Below are 16218 nucleotides of genomic sequence, written 5' to 3'. Positions count from 1 at the left end.
TAAACAAATTAAACAAACCGTCCTGGCCCGCCAGCGGATTTCCCTGACGGGCCGCATGCCAAAGGTTGCCGATTCCTGATCTAACCACTCCAGCCTCTAGAGGTCAGAATCTCTCCTTGGCACCTAGGTAGTGCTAGGAGAAGCCACAGGCTTTCGTGCCATGTAGCTCACCACATTTTATAATCCTAATGGGCTATGTGTCTTCTATCCCACTCTAGGGTTGCCAGGTGTCCAGTTTTTGACCAGAACGCCCGGTCGAAAAGGGGCTCTGGTGGCTCTGGTCAGCATCACTGACCGGGCCATTAAAAGTCTGGTCAGCGGGGCTGGCATGTAGGGATATTAAAGAAGGTACTAACAGTGATTCCCCCAAGTGACAGTGACCCCCTCATAATTTGTCCCCCACACTTTAAAATCCAACAGTTTCACCAAGTACAAAAATCTCTTGGGTCTTCTGTTAAAACTTGTAAGCTACTGTCTGTAGAAACCATTGATTATATCTATCCTGTGAAAGATACTTTGTTACTATGTAAAACTTACAAACAAGTTAATTGACTTTGTTCTTGAAGTAATTAATACAATGTAAACAAACACTATAAGCCGTTAAGTGACTTTCACTTCATTCAACGGCTCCTAGGACAGACCCCCACCCTCTGTGATTAAAGGGCCGGGAGTCTCAAATGAATTAGCACACACCCCGAAAGTGGTGGAGACAGTAAATTAAAATATGGTTAAGATATGGAATGTATGCTGATGAATGCTTGATATACATGAATGGTTAGGGAGGTGCCAGCCTGGAAAGGGAGTATCCATCGGCCGAAGAATGTGTAAAGTGGACCACCAAAACCCCCGGAGGGTAAACTGGGATCCACCCCATCACCTGGAAGGATGAGAAACACAAACTTTGGACAGTGTGGAGCCACCAGGAATGTGCCCAGGAATGTGCCATCCGCTGATTGAGTCAGCAACAGCAGGATGAAACAGCTCCCATAGACTAACATAGGAATTAATTCCTATAAGAATGGACTCTCAAGACTGAGGATTTTGAGCCTCTGGTTCTGCTGCCAACCTCCAGGAGCATCAGGTGCACCTGACACAGACTCGGCTCCATCCTCATGACCAAGATACCTGGCCAGTAACTTGGCATGAGCAACTTCTAGGCTGGTAACTATAACACCTATACAGAACTTAAATGAATGATTGTGTGAATGAATCTCTCTCTCTCTAGATATGTGTGTGTGTCTAAGGAATAAGTAGTGATAGGAATAAGTAGTCAAAACAACGTTGTTTACTTTTATCTTTTGCTTTATCATTATATTTACAATAAATGTGGCATCTTTGCCTTATCCCTCTTAATAAGATCCTGCTAGATTTTATTCTATTGGTATAACAGGCAAGCTCCCTACCTGGCTCCGCGCGGCTCCCAGAAGCGGTCGGCATATCCCCCCTCCCTCTCTTAGGTGCAGGGGTGGCCAGAGGGGCTCTGCGTGCTGCCCCTGCCCCAAGTGCCAACTCTACAGCTCCCATTGGCCATGAACCATGGCCAATGGAGCTGTGGGGGTGGTGCTTGTGGATGGAGGCCGTGCCTCCGCCTAGGAGCCAGAGGGACATGTTGCAGCTTCCGGGAGCTACCTGAGGTAAGTGCCGCCTGGAGACTGCACCCCCTCCCAAACCCCTTGCCCTAGCCTTGAGCCCCCTCCTGCACCCAAAATCCCTCCCAGACCCTGCCCCCCTCTCTTACCCTAACCACCTGCCCTAGCTCCGAGCCCCCTTCTGCACCTGAAACCCCTCATCCCACACCCCCATCCAGAGCCCACACCCCAATCCCCTGTCCCAGCTCAGCCTCCCAGAACCCGCACCCTGACTCCCCTCCCATGCCCCAACCCTCAGCCCCAGCCCTGAGCCCCCTCCTGCACCCCAAATCCCGCATTCCCAGCCCCAGCCCAGAGCCTGCACCCCAAGCTGGAGCCCTCACCCCCTCACACACATCCCAACCCCTTTCCCCAGCCAGGAGCCCCCTCCCCCTCCCACACCCTGAACCCTCATTTCTGGCCTCACCGCCTACCCCGCACCCCCAGCCCAGACAGCAGACCTCTTCCCACATCCCATCCCCATGCCTCAGCCCGGAGCCCCCTCCCACAATCCAAACCCCTCAGCTCCCCCGTTTCCTGTACCTCAAACCCCCTCATCCATGGCCCCACCCCAGAGCTTGCACCCACAGCTAGAACCCACACCTCCTCCCGCATCCCAACCCCCTGCCCGGACCCCCCTCCCGCACCCTGAACCCCTCATTTCTGGCCCCACCCAGGAGCCCACACCCCCAGCTGGAGCCCTCAGCTCCTCCCACACCCCAAACCCTTGCCCCAGCCCAGTGAAAATGAGGGAGTGAGTGAGGGTGGGGGAGAGCGAGCGACAGAGGGAGGGGGGATGGAGTGAGCAGGGGAGGGGCTTCAGAGAAGGGGCGGGGCAGGAGCCGGGGCAAGGGCGTTCGGTTTTGTGCGATTAGAAAGTTGGCAATGGCAACCCTATCCCACTCCCAAGCATGTACTGCTGCTATGAACAGCGCTTGGTAGCCCAGAACACATGTTGCTACTTTTAAGGCCACCAGCAACTTGTGACAGTCCAGCTCTGAACCATCTTGCTTTGCAAATGCAGGATATCTATTGTGTAGGATGACAGGCCAGCACCATGTCACCCCCTCTGAATTAAGAGGATGATTTTTGCCTCCGGTGTGAGGATCCATCTTGACAGTGTCTCTTTAAAACAGGGGTCGGCAACCTCTGGCACGCGGCTCGCCAGGGTAAGCACCCTGGCGGGCCGGGCCAGTTTGTTTACCTGCTGCGTCTGCAGGTTCGGCCGATTGCGGCTCCCACTGGCTGCGGTTCACCGTCCCAGGCCAATGGGGGGAGGGAGGGAAGCGGCGCGGGCCAAGGGATGTGCTGGCTGCGGCTTCCCGCTGCCCCCATTGGCCTGGGATGGTGAACCGCGACCAGTGGGAGCCATGATCGTCCGAACCTGCCGTCGTGGCAAGTAAACAAACTGGCCCAGCCCGCCAGGGTGCTCACCCTGGCGAGCTGCGTGCCAGAGGTTGCTGACTCCTGCTTTAAAAGGATATTATAAATACATTCTTGTTTAAACTTTGAGAGCTACATCTCACTACCATAAAATTTAATGGCAAAATTCCTATTGATTTAAGGGAGGTGTCCTGGGACCTAAAGTAGGTTCCAAAGCCAAAGAGTGACATTAAACTAATTACCTTGAATGTGTAACATTCCAGAATCTTTCTTATGGAAATCATCAGCACTGCTGTTCTCATCTTTGTTCCACTGGTTGGAGATTTTGTAGTGGCTTTCACAAGTTCCAAATGCGCAGCACTGGTAAGCATAAGGCATTTCTATGACCCTGCATGTTAACAAACAAAATATGCAGTTACACTGGTTACAGTACTTCACTTAACGTATTATACCTCATCGCTAATGTTAATATTGAGAAAAATGAACTCAATTAAATAACTGTAACTGAAAGGGAAAATAGCCACACATTTAAAACAAAAACCTTGTTAATGCAGAGTTTGGGATGCATAGTTTAAATTACAAAAAATTAGAAAATGCAAATGGTTCCAAGACCAATTTTAATTCAGACACATTGCACACATCCTATATATTTTGTTATGGAGATTTACAACATATTCAGTAATATATTAAGCTGTAGATTTAATAAAGCAGGAACAGACGTGCAATGCAGTTGAATGAATGTTGCTGTCAGAACCATATTTTAATGTCCTGACTTTTAGTGATTTTAACTGTTTTAACTCACTGAGTTTTCTCCATGTAGTTTTCTTAGTTTTTTCTTTTAGAGAGAGAGATCCAAATACCCTAACTGAATCCTACCTGCATAACAGGCAAAACCCATATCTCAGTGCACAACCCCCACAAATTTGGGGGAAGTTAAGAGACTGAATTTTGGATCCAGATTAAAATTTCTCCCATTTCCACTGTAAAATAGCTGAAGGGGGTTCATCTCTGGGCGGAGACCAGGAATGAAGAATTCTAAACTGAATGGTTAATGATTTGGAAAGTTAAGAACATGTGAAAATAGATTGTTACAATGGAAACTGTTTTGCTACCTTAATTATCATGCACACATCTGCACACTATTAAGGGGCACTGCCATCCATAACACCTTTCAGTGCACTGGTATTCCTGACACTTAACCAGGTTTTAGTCAATGGGTTTTTCATTCTTTTTACTGTTATACAAATTCCAGGTCTCTTGTACATTTTGAATTCTATTTTGTTTGGACATTCTAGGGCAAATTCTGAAAGGGGTTGAGAAAAACTGTAGGGGCTTATACTGTATGGCCCACAAGTAGATGGATTATCTCTGCTAATTACACTGTTACCTCTGATAAATAAATATTTGATCCAACTCAGTTTCCAGTTGTAACTGTTAATTAACGCCTAACAATTAATAACTAAAACCAATAAAAACGTATCACTAAAATTACTCTAAACATAACATAAATGGAAATAAAATGGGTTCATATCAAATTATCAGGTAAATCTTCTTATCAGATTAATCAAACAACTCAATAGAGCAAACAATTCCTATATAAACTCTAAATAGCAATCTGGGGAGGTGGCCATTTACAAAGCGATCAGCCCAAATCATAGGGCCTTATGCCAATCAGAGCTAAACTTGCACTCTAGCCAAAGGCTTGGCAAAAAGGGGGAACAAACCAAACCCCAAGCTAAAGCTAATATTTAAATTACAATTTAAATGCCAACTAATGAGCTACTTGTTCAGATTTCCGTGGTGAGGTGGAAGCAATAGCAATCCTTAAGTCTGTCCCCAATATAAATATTTGCATAAGATATTTTAAAATACTCCAATAAAGTTCAGGATAATAAAGTTTTAATTGAGAACTTTATGTGAAGATAATGATTTCCTACGACTTAAACATAAAATCCCAACCCCATGAAATTTCCAAGTATGTGATCTTTTAAAAAGAGTGAGATTATCCAGCTAAGGTTGTCATTAAATGTTTGAGAAATGACTTCCTTAGGTGCTGTCCTCAACTAACCTCTGTGGGTTTGAACCACAGATACTTCTGCGTGGGCTCATGCATGGGTGCCTGCACACACCCACGCTCTTTCGCTCACTAGCAATCAGTCACCTAGTGGAGTTAAAAAGAAGATGCAAGACTACTGAGTCAGCCCAGAAGTGTCCCTCTGCTGACAAAAAATAGATACGTACAATAACAAGTCCATCCTTTTGCAAGATGGCTGTTGTGATTCTTGTGGCTTCGTGCAGCTTTGGAAGAGGTTGAGCCTGCTACGGAAAGGATCAGCAGGTGGGTTTCTCAGCTCTGCTGATTAATGGTAATGGACTCATTAGCTGACTAGGACACTTCCTTTATATGCTTGGAGGTGACAAGTCTTCAGATGTTGCTGGATTCCTGCCCCTCTGATGGCCAGTCATGGGGGAAGACACGTAGGCCTCAAGCATTGCAATGTTCCATGGCTTCTAGATAAGGTGGCCAGGTGCCCAAACCTTCTCAATTATCACTCTTTAAAGGGCATGGCTTCTGTTTCTCATCCCCTTTGTAGGTCCTCCCAGAATCTCTTTGACAAGGCCCTATTTTCCAGAGTTACAATGAGTTTAGATTAACTAATCTCATAAAAATGAAGATCTTCCTCTTCCAATAAATGTTAGTCTGGAAAATCCTGTCCATTAAGCAATTTAAAAAGTACATGGCCAGACAGTCACTTAGTAGATCCAAAAATATTTTGTGCCACAGCCAGGATCAATTTCTCCTGAGCTGATAGACATCAGCTTTTCCTGGTCACAAAGGAACCATTGTGTTATCACCTTCTAATGAACCTTCTTGCAAAAACTGTCTAAAAAAATTCAAAGATAACTCAAAAATGCAAAACAAACATAAAAATTGGAACTGACCCACATCACACCACACCAGAGATTCAACTTTATGCTTCAGAACAAACACCTGGACCCACTTCCTTTTACTTTAAAGGCAGAATGACTGACTGCTACTTAATGGAGAACATAAATCTCTTTTACATCTTTGGGGTTTAGCTGCTGCTGGCAGTTTAACTTTAAACAGGTAAAAAGCTGGGTGAAGATTAGATTTTAACTGTCAAAATAAAATATTTGACTCTTAAAAATTCACAATTTTAGGTAGAATTTGTATACTGGGCCTATTTTGCTTACTGGGTCCATGCCCATGGTAAGCCTCCTTTCCTCTGTGTGAATGGTTTAAGAAGCAGAGAGCCCTTGCAGGGAGAATTCGAGCTTTTCACATTTTAAGGTGGGAGATGGTCATGGTTGGTGAATGGGAATGGTAAATTGTGAGTAGTCCAGGGGGGATGGCCAGTGAGTTGTGAGTAATGCCAAACCCGACAGTGACAGAGGGAAGGAGAAGCAGCAACATTTGTGTTCTCCGTGCTATAGTGAATTTGGCTAGGTGATAATTGTTGTGCCATTACTGGAAGCGGAGCTAAGGATTCCACCTCTCAGCCCCAAGATGTTTCTCTGTATTCATGAGCAAATGGTCCATTTAGCTGAGCTGTGAGCTCTTTCCAGGGATTTGGTCCTTAGCTTTGCAAATGATGTAGAACAGCGCGATTCAGGAAACTTTGTGCTAGTTCTCTGTTCATGTTCTGTGCTTTGAAGAGTCACTTTAAAGCTCTCCGGTGAAATCCTGGCCCCACTGAAGTCAATGGCAAAACTCCAATGGATTTGAATGGGGCCAGGATTTCACCTCTGTTCTTTACTGGCTGCATGCACCTAACTCCTGCTATTGTCAATCAGAGTTAGATATGTTCATTGAAGGAAGAATAGACCCTTCTAGAACTGTTTTTGCAAAAAATGTAAGGGATTACTTGGCACTTCCTCGTGAGTTTATTTAATTTTCATAGATAATTTAGTTGTATTTTCAGCAAAGTACTTGATTTTCATTTAGGAGGAGTGCATCATTTCTAATACACAAAACCATATTTAAAATGGATTAAGTACAGTTATGATTTCAATCAGTCCAGCAATCAGCTACACTAAGAACATTCCATGTCCTCTTTCTTATGTCGGCATGTCATGGCATATGCTGCATTTTCATAATAATCACAGGATAATTTTGAATTAATGCTTTTATTATATTTAAAATATTTTTCAGAAGTTGGTCTGATCATTTTAGAGGGCTTACCTGTCCCTACATGGAGAAAGAGAGAGAATAAACACAAGGAGAGATGTGCATACACAGCACCCACAGGAGCCAGACTGTGGGATCTGCCCCTGCAAGATGCTTAGCACCTCTGTTGAGTTGAGAATAGTCCTGCAAGGTGCAGACCCCCTCTAGTGGGTGTTGAGAGCACTCAGCATCTTTTTAGACCTTCACAGATTTTACAGCCAGAAGGGACCATTAGATCACCTAGCTAACCACGGCATAGAATTTCACTCAGTTACCCCTGCATTGAGCCTAATAACTTGTCTTTGACTAAAGCATCTCTTCCAGAAGGACATCCAGTCTTGATCTGAAGACTTCAGGAGATGGGGAATCCGTCTTTTCCCTTGGTAGTTTATTCCAATAGTTAAACAGGCCTCATTGATAAAATTGAGCTTAATTTGAAATTTGAATCTCTCTGGTTTCAGCCTCCAGCCATTGGTTCTTGTTATGCCTTTCTCCCTTAGACTAAAAAGCCTTTTAGTACCCCATATTTTCTTCACTTACATATTGTAATCAAGTCACATCTCCATTTTCTTTTTGATAAGATGAAGAGATTGAGTTCTTTAAGTCTCCCCGTGTAAGGCATTTTCTCCAGCCCTTGGATCATTTTTGTGTTTCTCTTCTGCTCCCTCTTCAATTTTTAAACAATTTGTAAAATATGGACACCAGAATTGTACACAGTATTCCAGTATCAGTCTCACCAATGCTGTATACCGAGGTAAAATCACCTCCTTACTCCTACTCATTTGTTTATATATCTAAGAATCACATTAGCCCTTTTTGCTACAGCATCATGCTGGGAGCCCATCTTGGTCTGCTCATCCACTATGACCCCTAAATCCTTTCCAGAGTCCCTGCTTTCCAGGATATAGTTCCCCTCCTGTAGGATGAATATTTTGAAGGATGAATATAGTGATGACCTATACATACATGCTAGTCAATCATTTCATTAAAGAAGAAATGGGACTCTGTATTGCAAATATTCACAGGTGTATAAAATAATTATAATTTATACTTAGCACCTTTCATCTGAGGATGTCAAAAAAACTTGAACATGAAGCAATTAGGCCTCAATCCTGCAATACTTACACACATGCTTACATTTATTAAGTTAAGTTTATTAAATTCATTGAATAGTCCCAAATATAAGTACCCATGGTAGTAAAGCTAAGCAGGTGTGTAAGTTTTTGCAGGATCGAGCCATTGGCTTACAACATCCCTGTGTATATAATAATTATTAAAGATGTGTAACCTGAGGCACAGAGTGAGTTAGGGCCCAATCCTAATCAAAATGAAGTCAGTGGCAAAATTCCCATTAACTTCAAAGGTACAGGATCACGTTGTGTGTGACTTACCCACCGTCATCCAGAGCTGTGAATAATCACTAAAAAACACTTCCTTCCTATATCACACAGTGTCCAGTCGAAAACGTTCTACCAGAATTAAGGGGCTGAATAACAACAAACTACTTATTTGAACTTTAAGATTTAACCAAATGATCTGGGAGAAAACTGTTTATTGTTGCTTTAAATGAGTATTGCCAAGTATTTTGGTACATTAAAGAGCATATTTTCTCCTTAGCATCTACTTAGTTCCCATTAAATTTAATGGGAGTTATGTAACCGCAGTCAGTGGAAGACGAGCATTAAACTGCTAGCAATATAATTTTAACAGCTTTTGAAATGTATCGCCAGGAAGCAGATGTGGATCATACTAAGCAGCTACTGGGGTTAATATTTCAAAGCCCACTGTAGTTTCTTCAGTTAAAAGTGAGTATAATAAAAGGAGTCTATCATATTTTTATCATATTTGTTTTAGTTTTAATACTGCAGATCAAAGTCTTCCAGTATGAAGCAATGTACATTACACAGTGACACACCTTATATTGCACATGAACACAAATGTGGCTTATTAGTCTTAATGACATACTCACTTGAGTTCTGGAAAATTTTCAGATGATATCAAACTTTGTAGGTCATGATTTCCTGTTAATTTTAAATGAGTTAAACCATGTAGCCCAGTCACAGGAAAAGAGGACAAAAGGTTGGATGACAGATCCCTGCATAATAGCAAATAAAAATCAGCTTACAGAGTTTTTTTTTCAGCACTAGAAATGTTTTTTAAAATAAATTAATTTAACCTCACCAAAGATTATTAAACCAAATAGGGCCCCCAGTCAGCAGAGAAAATCTGCAGCATTCTTCACAAATATACACCCATTTTCCCAGCAGAATATGTGGCTGGACCATGGTAGCATTTTGCTCAGTAGTACCCGCTGTGGGTTAATTATTACCAAGACCTGACTCTGTGCACTCATGGCACCAGTTTTAGAGAACCGGTAATCAATTAAAAATGAATTGACTGTTCTCTGAAACTGTACATTGCCAAGTGAGAGCTAGTTCCCAACTAGAACTAAAGGGAACTTTTTTTAACCCCTTTGAACAGGACCGACTGGTTACTAGGGATTATGAGAACACATGTACTTTTTCTTTAAAACCAAACCAAGCCGTAGGAGATTCTAGGCAGAAGCCCCACATGAAGCAGAGAGCGAGTATGAGCTTTAGCAAGAACACTATTTTCTTTCTTCTAATAAACTACCTTGTTCTGTGTTAGAAAGTGGACCTGTGATTATTTACCATTGTCACATGAAAGAAGCTGTCTGGCAGCGATGCTATAGACACGGTGTAGTACAGCCATGCGATAGTGCTACTGCAAGGTGCAGTACCGGCTGGTGCCACGGGGGAGCTCTTGGTGTGGCTGGAGGACTTAGTGGTTGTAGTACAACTGCTGGCTGGGGGAGATGGCTGTCAGCAAGGCTTCAGGCTGCAGAAAGGAGCCCATCAGGGTAGGGATTTCAACAGCTAATTCAGGTTATCCCCACAGAGGCAAGTTCTGTGGCTTTCAGCACCAATACCAGCCACATTCTGTCCCTGCTGCCTCTGCCCCTGCTTCTCCAGATCTAGCAATAGATAGGGATGGGTTTTGAGCGACACTGAGTGGGATGGAAAGGGTTAGGGTCTGAGACAAGTGAGATGGAGAGTGGTCTCTGCGGAGCTGGGGTGTGTCTGTCTGTTGAGTCTGAGGCAAGTCGGGTGGGGGACAGGTTTAGAGCTACAGTGGGGAGTTCTGAGAGAGTGGTACGCCTGGGGAGGGGGATGAGACCTGCAGGAGGTCTGAGTTGTGGGAAAGTTGGGGAGGACAGTGTGTGAATGTGAAGGATTCTCAGCCGAGTGAGGTTAGGTGAGAGAATGGTGGAAGGGGGCTTCTGGGATGAGGGGGCAGGGTTAGAGAAAGAAACTGCGGGGCCTTGAAGAGAGGGGTTCTGAACTGAAGGGGGATGATTGGGGTTGGCAGAGTTGACTGTGGATGAGTGAAGTAATGTGGGGGTGAGTGGCCTGGGTAAGAAAGTAGGGAGGGTAGGAGCTGAACTGGAGTCAGAGAAGAGGCTGTGACTGCCCTTTACGGTACTGTGTCACAGATCTTCCTTTTTCTTCCCATTTCTCCACCATCCTCATTCATTCCCCCACAAATGTCCCTGTTTTTTTTATTTGATCAACAGGCAGGAAGGAGAGTGGTGGGTCAGAAGCTCATGTAACTGCCGCCACTTTCAAGGATACACAGAATTGTTACTGTCCAGGTGGCTGCTTACTGGAATGTTAGTGGAAATGAGTGGCTCCTACAGAAGTACTAGGTACATGTTTAGCAATATGGGAGATGCCAGCAGCAACATATTTAAATACCAGGGGTGAATTCCTGGTCTTAGTCAAGTAAATGGCAAAACTTTCATTGACTTCAGTAGGGTCAGGATTTCGCTCCAAGTCTTCTGCTACTATTGGACCTCCATCTGACTGTGTTAAAGGACATTTTTCTGCAAGCCTCTCTGATTGTTTGGCAATGTACTGGCTAAAATTACTCAGTGGGATCCCTGATCCATTCTCAGGCCTCGATCACGCTCTCCTGCATGGGAAACCCTTAATTGCCAATGAAAGAGATATATGTGGGATTCTCCTTCCAGAGACTTGCCTCCCAGTCATTCCATTGGGAAAGGAAGCTTTGCCCACCCACAAAAAAAGATGGGGGAGATTGCCTGTAAAAGCAGTGGATCCTGGGAAAACCATGTGAGGCAGCCTTACGGAGGTGCAAGCACTTTGTCCCCAGTGCCCCTCATTATCTCGGCTCCTGGACAGTGTGGCTTCAATGTAGCCATGCTACTAGCATTTCCCCAGTGACCCATTGCCCTAGGGAGTCTCCTTAAAGAGGTATTCCAGGTGCAGTGGGAGGCAGGTGAAAGTTAATAAAGACTTGGAACTAATTGTGAGCGAGGACTGCAAAACTGGGCATCTGATGCTTAGACCACTAAGCTATTAGTGGTGACAGTTACTAATAAAGCATACTTTTGCATCACATTAATATTGCTGAAACAAAGTTAGAACAGTTAATAAGACAGTGCCCTGTTTAACTGTGATTCAAATTCCTTATTCCTGATGCTGCAAATATTCTAAAAATAACTGAAAACACTGCTGGTCTCAGCTACAAGGGATAAAACCACTAGCACACTGAAAAAAAAAAAGAAAAGTGGGGCATGCCGACATGCTCCAAACACCCAGCATCATTAGGGTTAGATAGTTTTCATAGACAGTCATGAGTGGAAGTTATTTCCTATAAGATTTATGTGAATGGGGGAGATGTGAAAAAGCAAAAATCTAGAGAGAGTGTTCAATAGCCCAGAAGGATTAGGCATAGAGTCACAGTCTGTAGAACCAGAATTTCTGCTGACCAGGCCCCCAAATTATAAAAAGTGCATGCCTTTGCAACAAAAAGTATGAAAAAAATTACTTAAATAAGTAAATACTCACAGTTTGATCAGGGATGGTAAAGAGGAGAATGCGTTGGGGTGAATAACTGCAATTTTGTTCCAAGCTAAATCCCTACAAGAAAAGTGAGTAGAGAATTACATACCCGCTGAATGTATTTGGAAGATTTCGGGCACTTGATTACGATACCTAAATATCAAAAGGTATATGTTACATCCAAATACTTTCAATAGGCTGCTATATTTATTGGGATCATGTATATCTTATAGTGAAATGTCTTTCATCCTGTTTTAAATGTGTTAGAGTCAATTAATTATGAAAATGACACCAGTTTCAAAATGGGCTCCTTGCAATCTATGTTATAAACAATCTATGGGCTTGATCTTGCAAACATTTACATGAGTGATCTGTGCTCAGAACACCACTGCTACTGACTTCAGTGGGAGTGCTCATGTGAGGAAGGACTACTTATGTGAGTGAGAATTTGCAGGATTGGGATCAATTTTTTAATACTGTCTTCTACAGGGAAAAAACCACACAGCTTTCTACAGTTGACTATTGTGTATACATGCAAATAGTACTGACTCAGTACTTTCCCACATCTTCAGAAATGTTTAAGAGTAGCAGCTATTACAGCTATACATTTACAGCTGTGAATTCATTGCTGGAAATGCTCAACTTCAAAATGTTTATTTTACTTTGGCAAATATAACTTAATGAGCTGAATGATCAAAGTGGAACAATGGAAACAAATGTTTAGGGGCAGGTACTGTGAAAGTGCAAGCTCCTATGTTTCTGAGAACCAAGGTAAATAGCTATGATGGCTGTACTCACAAAGAGCGCAGGGCAACCAGCTGCTGAAATGTGTCGGCCTTGATTTCATAGATTTCATTATGATGTAAGTCACTACAATGGAAATAAGACACTCGTTGGCTTCAAAGAACATAACATTTGGAGAATTTTAGACAGTGTTTATGTGTGTTATGGATCCAGATTTTAAATCAGAAGACACACATGTTGAGGCTATGTCAGACATCACCAAATGTGTCAGCAGTAACTGGATTAATGACCTCCAAGCTACTTTGTGTATTTAAATTTATCTTTATAGGCATTTTATGGTTTTTCGCATACTTACATTTTCTGAAGTTTTTTGCAAGCAGTAAAACAGGGTAAATCTTGTAGCAGATTGTAAGACAGATCCCTGCAATAGAGAGGGTATTAAAGAGGTAAAGCTCTATGGTGCTGTGATAAAAAAATAGCATTTCCCCCCTGTTTGCTATATTTGAGAATTCCCTGGCCCAAATGTAAACGTCTGAGTCTTTCAGAGTAGAGATATTGGAAGTACATTTATCTATATTACTGAATTTAGATCACAGACTTAAATGTTCACCAACATTTAACTGTTATACTTATTTTAATTACTTAAAATAATCTACTAAATGAGACTATTTAGATTTTGACAGAGAAGACCCTAAACTTTCTAGTTATAATCATAGTGAAATTTAATCAGCTTTCCAGACTACATTTTAAATTAAATAATCTTGCCTGTGACCCTTAGAGCTGCTATATCTTTAGCTGAGGGAAGTGGTTAAAAAAAAAAAAGAACTAACTTTGAAATCAATCACTACAAAGGAAAAAAAAGCTGAAAAAACTTGAGCCAAAACTCAACAAATTACAGAATAACTGAAACATCTGGACTGATTTATAGTATAATATAACTAATCAAAAACAAGCCAGGGTAATTTGCAGAAATTGTAAAAAGAAGAAAGAAACAGAGTAATAGAGCCCCATCCTGTACTCCTTTGCTCAGGGGAAACACACATCAACCTCAGTAGCAGTTTCGCCTGTGTAAAGAGTATGGGACTGGACCTATAGGTAGATAGAAAACAGAGACAAAGGACATGTTTTGTAACCCTAACAATTAATGAAGTAATACATTTTCATGTCTGAGTCTAATTTTTAAAAATTGGCTCATCTCTATGCAATTGCAAATCTGTTTTGCTTTCTTAAAAGACATTTTAATTCTGTTTGCACTTGTTTTGAAGATGGAATTTCAACTATTCATTCTATGCTTGCTTTGTAAAAACAAGTTAAGTATATGACAGCATATTTTTGGTTTAGTATCTTACTCTTTTACTTTGTGCACAGGCTACCATAAGCGTATGTGTATGCATTCTGTTCTTGTGGGAAAGACAGCCTGAACATGTCCTGTTGACAGATCCTTTATTGTGCTAGTCACATATGCCAGAGGATGATTCAGGTGGGTTGAAGGCTTCTAAACTAATGTGAAGAACAAATGTGGGTATGGAAAAGTAATCTGTGCTTATGTATGTAAACAATATGCCTATGCTACCATATATTAACTTCAGTTTTCTCCTCTTAAAAGAACACTTGTCAACTTGAATTTTTAAAAATAATTGAAAACATTCCAGTTTTGGATCGAGCACCACAAAATTGGGTTTTTCTGTTCCTTTGCTGATATTTATAAGTGTCTTTTCAGGAAGGGAGAAACTGATGAAGGTCATAATCCTGCACAGGCTTAGGTGTATGTTTAATTTTCTGCACTGTGATTAGTCCTATTGAGGCCAATCCTCTCAGTGTGGTAAGTTAAAGATGTGGATATGTCTTTGCAGAATCAGGGCCTAACTGATTATACAGCAAAAATAATGAAACTGACTACACACAAATTCCTGTTGAATGCAAAATAAACATAGGAAAAGAGAGTTCCCCCGTCCAACACCTTTCAATTATAGTAATCTGAGTAATACTTCTAACTACAAAAGCCACACAATTTTCAGACAGAAATTTTAAAGCATTTTTTCAATGTTTATCAATTTAAATATCGCAGTTGCATGAAATTTTGGGGTTTAAGTTTTTTTATTTTTATCTATTTAAATTTTCATAGTTGCAGGAAATTATGGGAATCTCAGACAATAATTAGTTAATGACAGCCTCTAATAAGTTTGCAAGCAGCATTTTTCTTACTTTGCCTATCTGTACATTTTGATTATCATCAGTTGAAATATTTTTTTTCAGTTGCATGGTGAAATTGATTTTTCCTGACACTTATTGATAAAAATTGAATCCTTCCAAGCTTATTTAGAGGTTAGTATGAGCCATACATTGACTGCAATCTATGTGCAAAATTCCCATTGTCATCAGTGCAAGCTCTGTGTTTGGGCCTTAATGTTCTGGAAATGAATTTTCTAGTCCATTAACTGAAAGTAATTTTTCTGGAAATGTTCATGACATCCACATTGGTACTCAAATAATGTGTTATAATAAGTGCTATTTCATTGTTGGCCAAAAGAACTAGTACCAAATACAGTCATAGTGATGTAATACTTAAAGTGCTGTTGGCCGATTCACAAAGAAGTAGACAGATTGATTACTTTTGTTAGAGATTAAGCTTACTCTGTGATATAAGAGTATATATACTTGAGTATACTTGCATGATAAAATAACATATTGGTTTATTAGTATAAAAATTATGCCCCCACATAGCCCAGGAACAGACTGCTTCAAATTTCAGTCAAATAGATATGCTTGGTAGAGAAATAAACTAAAGAGATGTACATAATAAAGACGCATATCTGCAGTCATTGCTCATGTATATCTCCCTTTCACTTCAGTGGGATATCTGCTTGAGTAATGAATCCAAGATTGGACCATTCTAAAGGAAACTACCATAGAAGAGATAATAAATGCAAATCAAGTCTCAAATCTGTCCTGGATGTCCCCTCTTTTGATGTTTTTAAGGAGTATCATGAGTTGTTTTATGCTTTCCTAAAAATGTATAATATAAAAAATGTTTGTCTCCTTCCTTCATGTAAGGGAAATCCTGATTGACATGTAGATTGTGGGTTCTCTGGGGAAGGGACTGTCATCTTTTTACATGTCTGTAGATTTTCTAGCACAATGCTACCAGTTGTACCATACAACTGCTAGTTAATCATAAATGGATTGTTCCAATATCACAAATCACTTAATTCAGCCCTTACACTCCTGCATTAACATGGTGTTATCACCCTTACTGAAACGTACAGCACTTGAAGATTAGGTAGCTGATCACAAGCTATTTTGGGAAGAGAGGTGACCTGTGCTCCTGTAAGTGTCCTGTAAAAGTAAACAATACAAAGATTATTTTATTTTACTTAAAGCTTAGAAA

At 41.5% G+C, this 16218-nt stretch overlaps 1 protein-coding gene across 1 annotated transcript in view; it reads right to left on the bottom strand.

Annotated features, from left to right (window-relative positions):
• The window catches only part of LGR5 (leucine rich repeat containing G protein-coupled receptor 5), a 134578-nt gene that overhangs the window by 4935 nt on the left and 113425 nt on the right, over nucleotides 1–16218 (bottom strand). The window contains exons 10-15 of the mRNA XM_026648802.1: nucleotides 16095–16166; nucleotides 13186–13251; nucleotides 12885–12956; nucleotides 12093–12164; nucleotides 9170–9295; nucleotides 3254–3399 (exon numbers count right to left, since the gene is read on the bottom strand). Of these exons, the coding sequence (XP_026504587.1) occupies nucleotides 3254–3399; nucleotides 9170–9295; nucleotides 12093–12164; nucleotides 12885–12956; nucleotides 13186–13251; nucleotides 16095–16166 (554 nt within the window). The remainder of the gene's footprint in view (nucleotides 1–3253; nucleotides 3400–9169; nucleotides 9296–12092; nucleotides 12165–12884; nucleotides 12957–13185; nucleotides 13252–16094; nucleotides 16167–16218) is intronic.

This window comes from Terrapene carolina, unplaced genomic scaffold, assembly GCF_002925995.2.
Source record: "Terrapene carolina triunguis isolate 2854851 unplaced genomic scaffold, T_m_triunguis-2.0 Scaffold68, whole genome shotgun sequence".
Classification (NCBI taxonomy): domain Eukaryota; kingdom Metazoa; phylum Chordata; order Testudines; family Emydidae; genus Terrapene; species Terrapene triunguis.
This window is presented reverse-complemented; position numbering and strand designations above follow the sequence as displayed.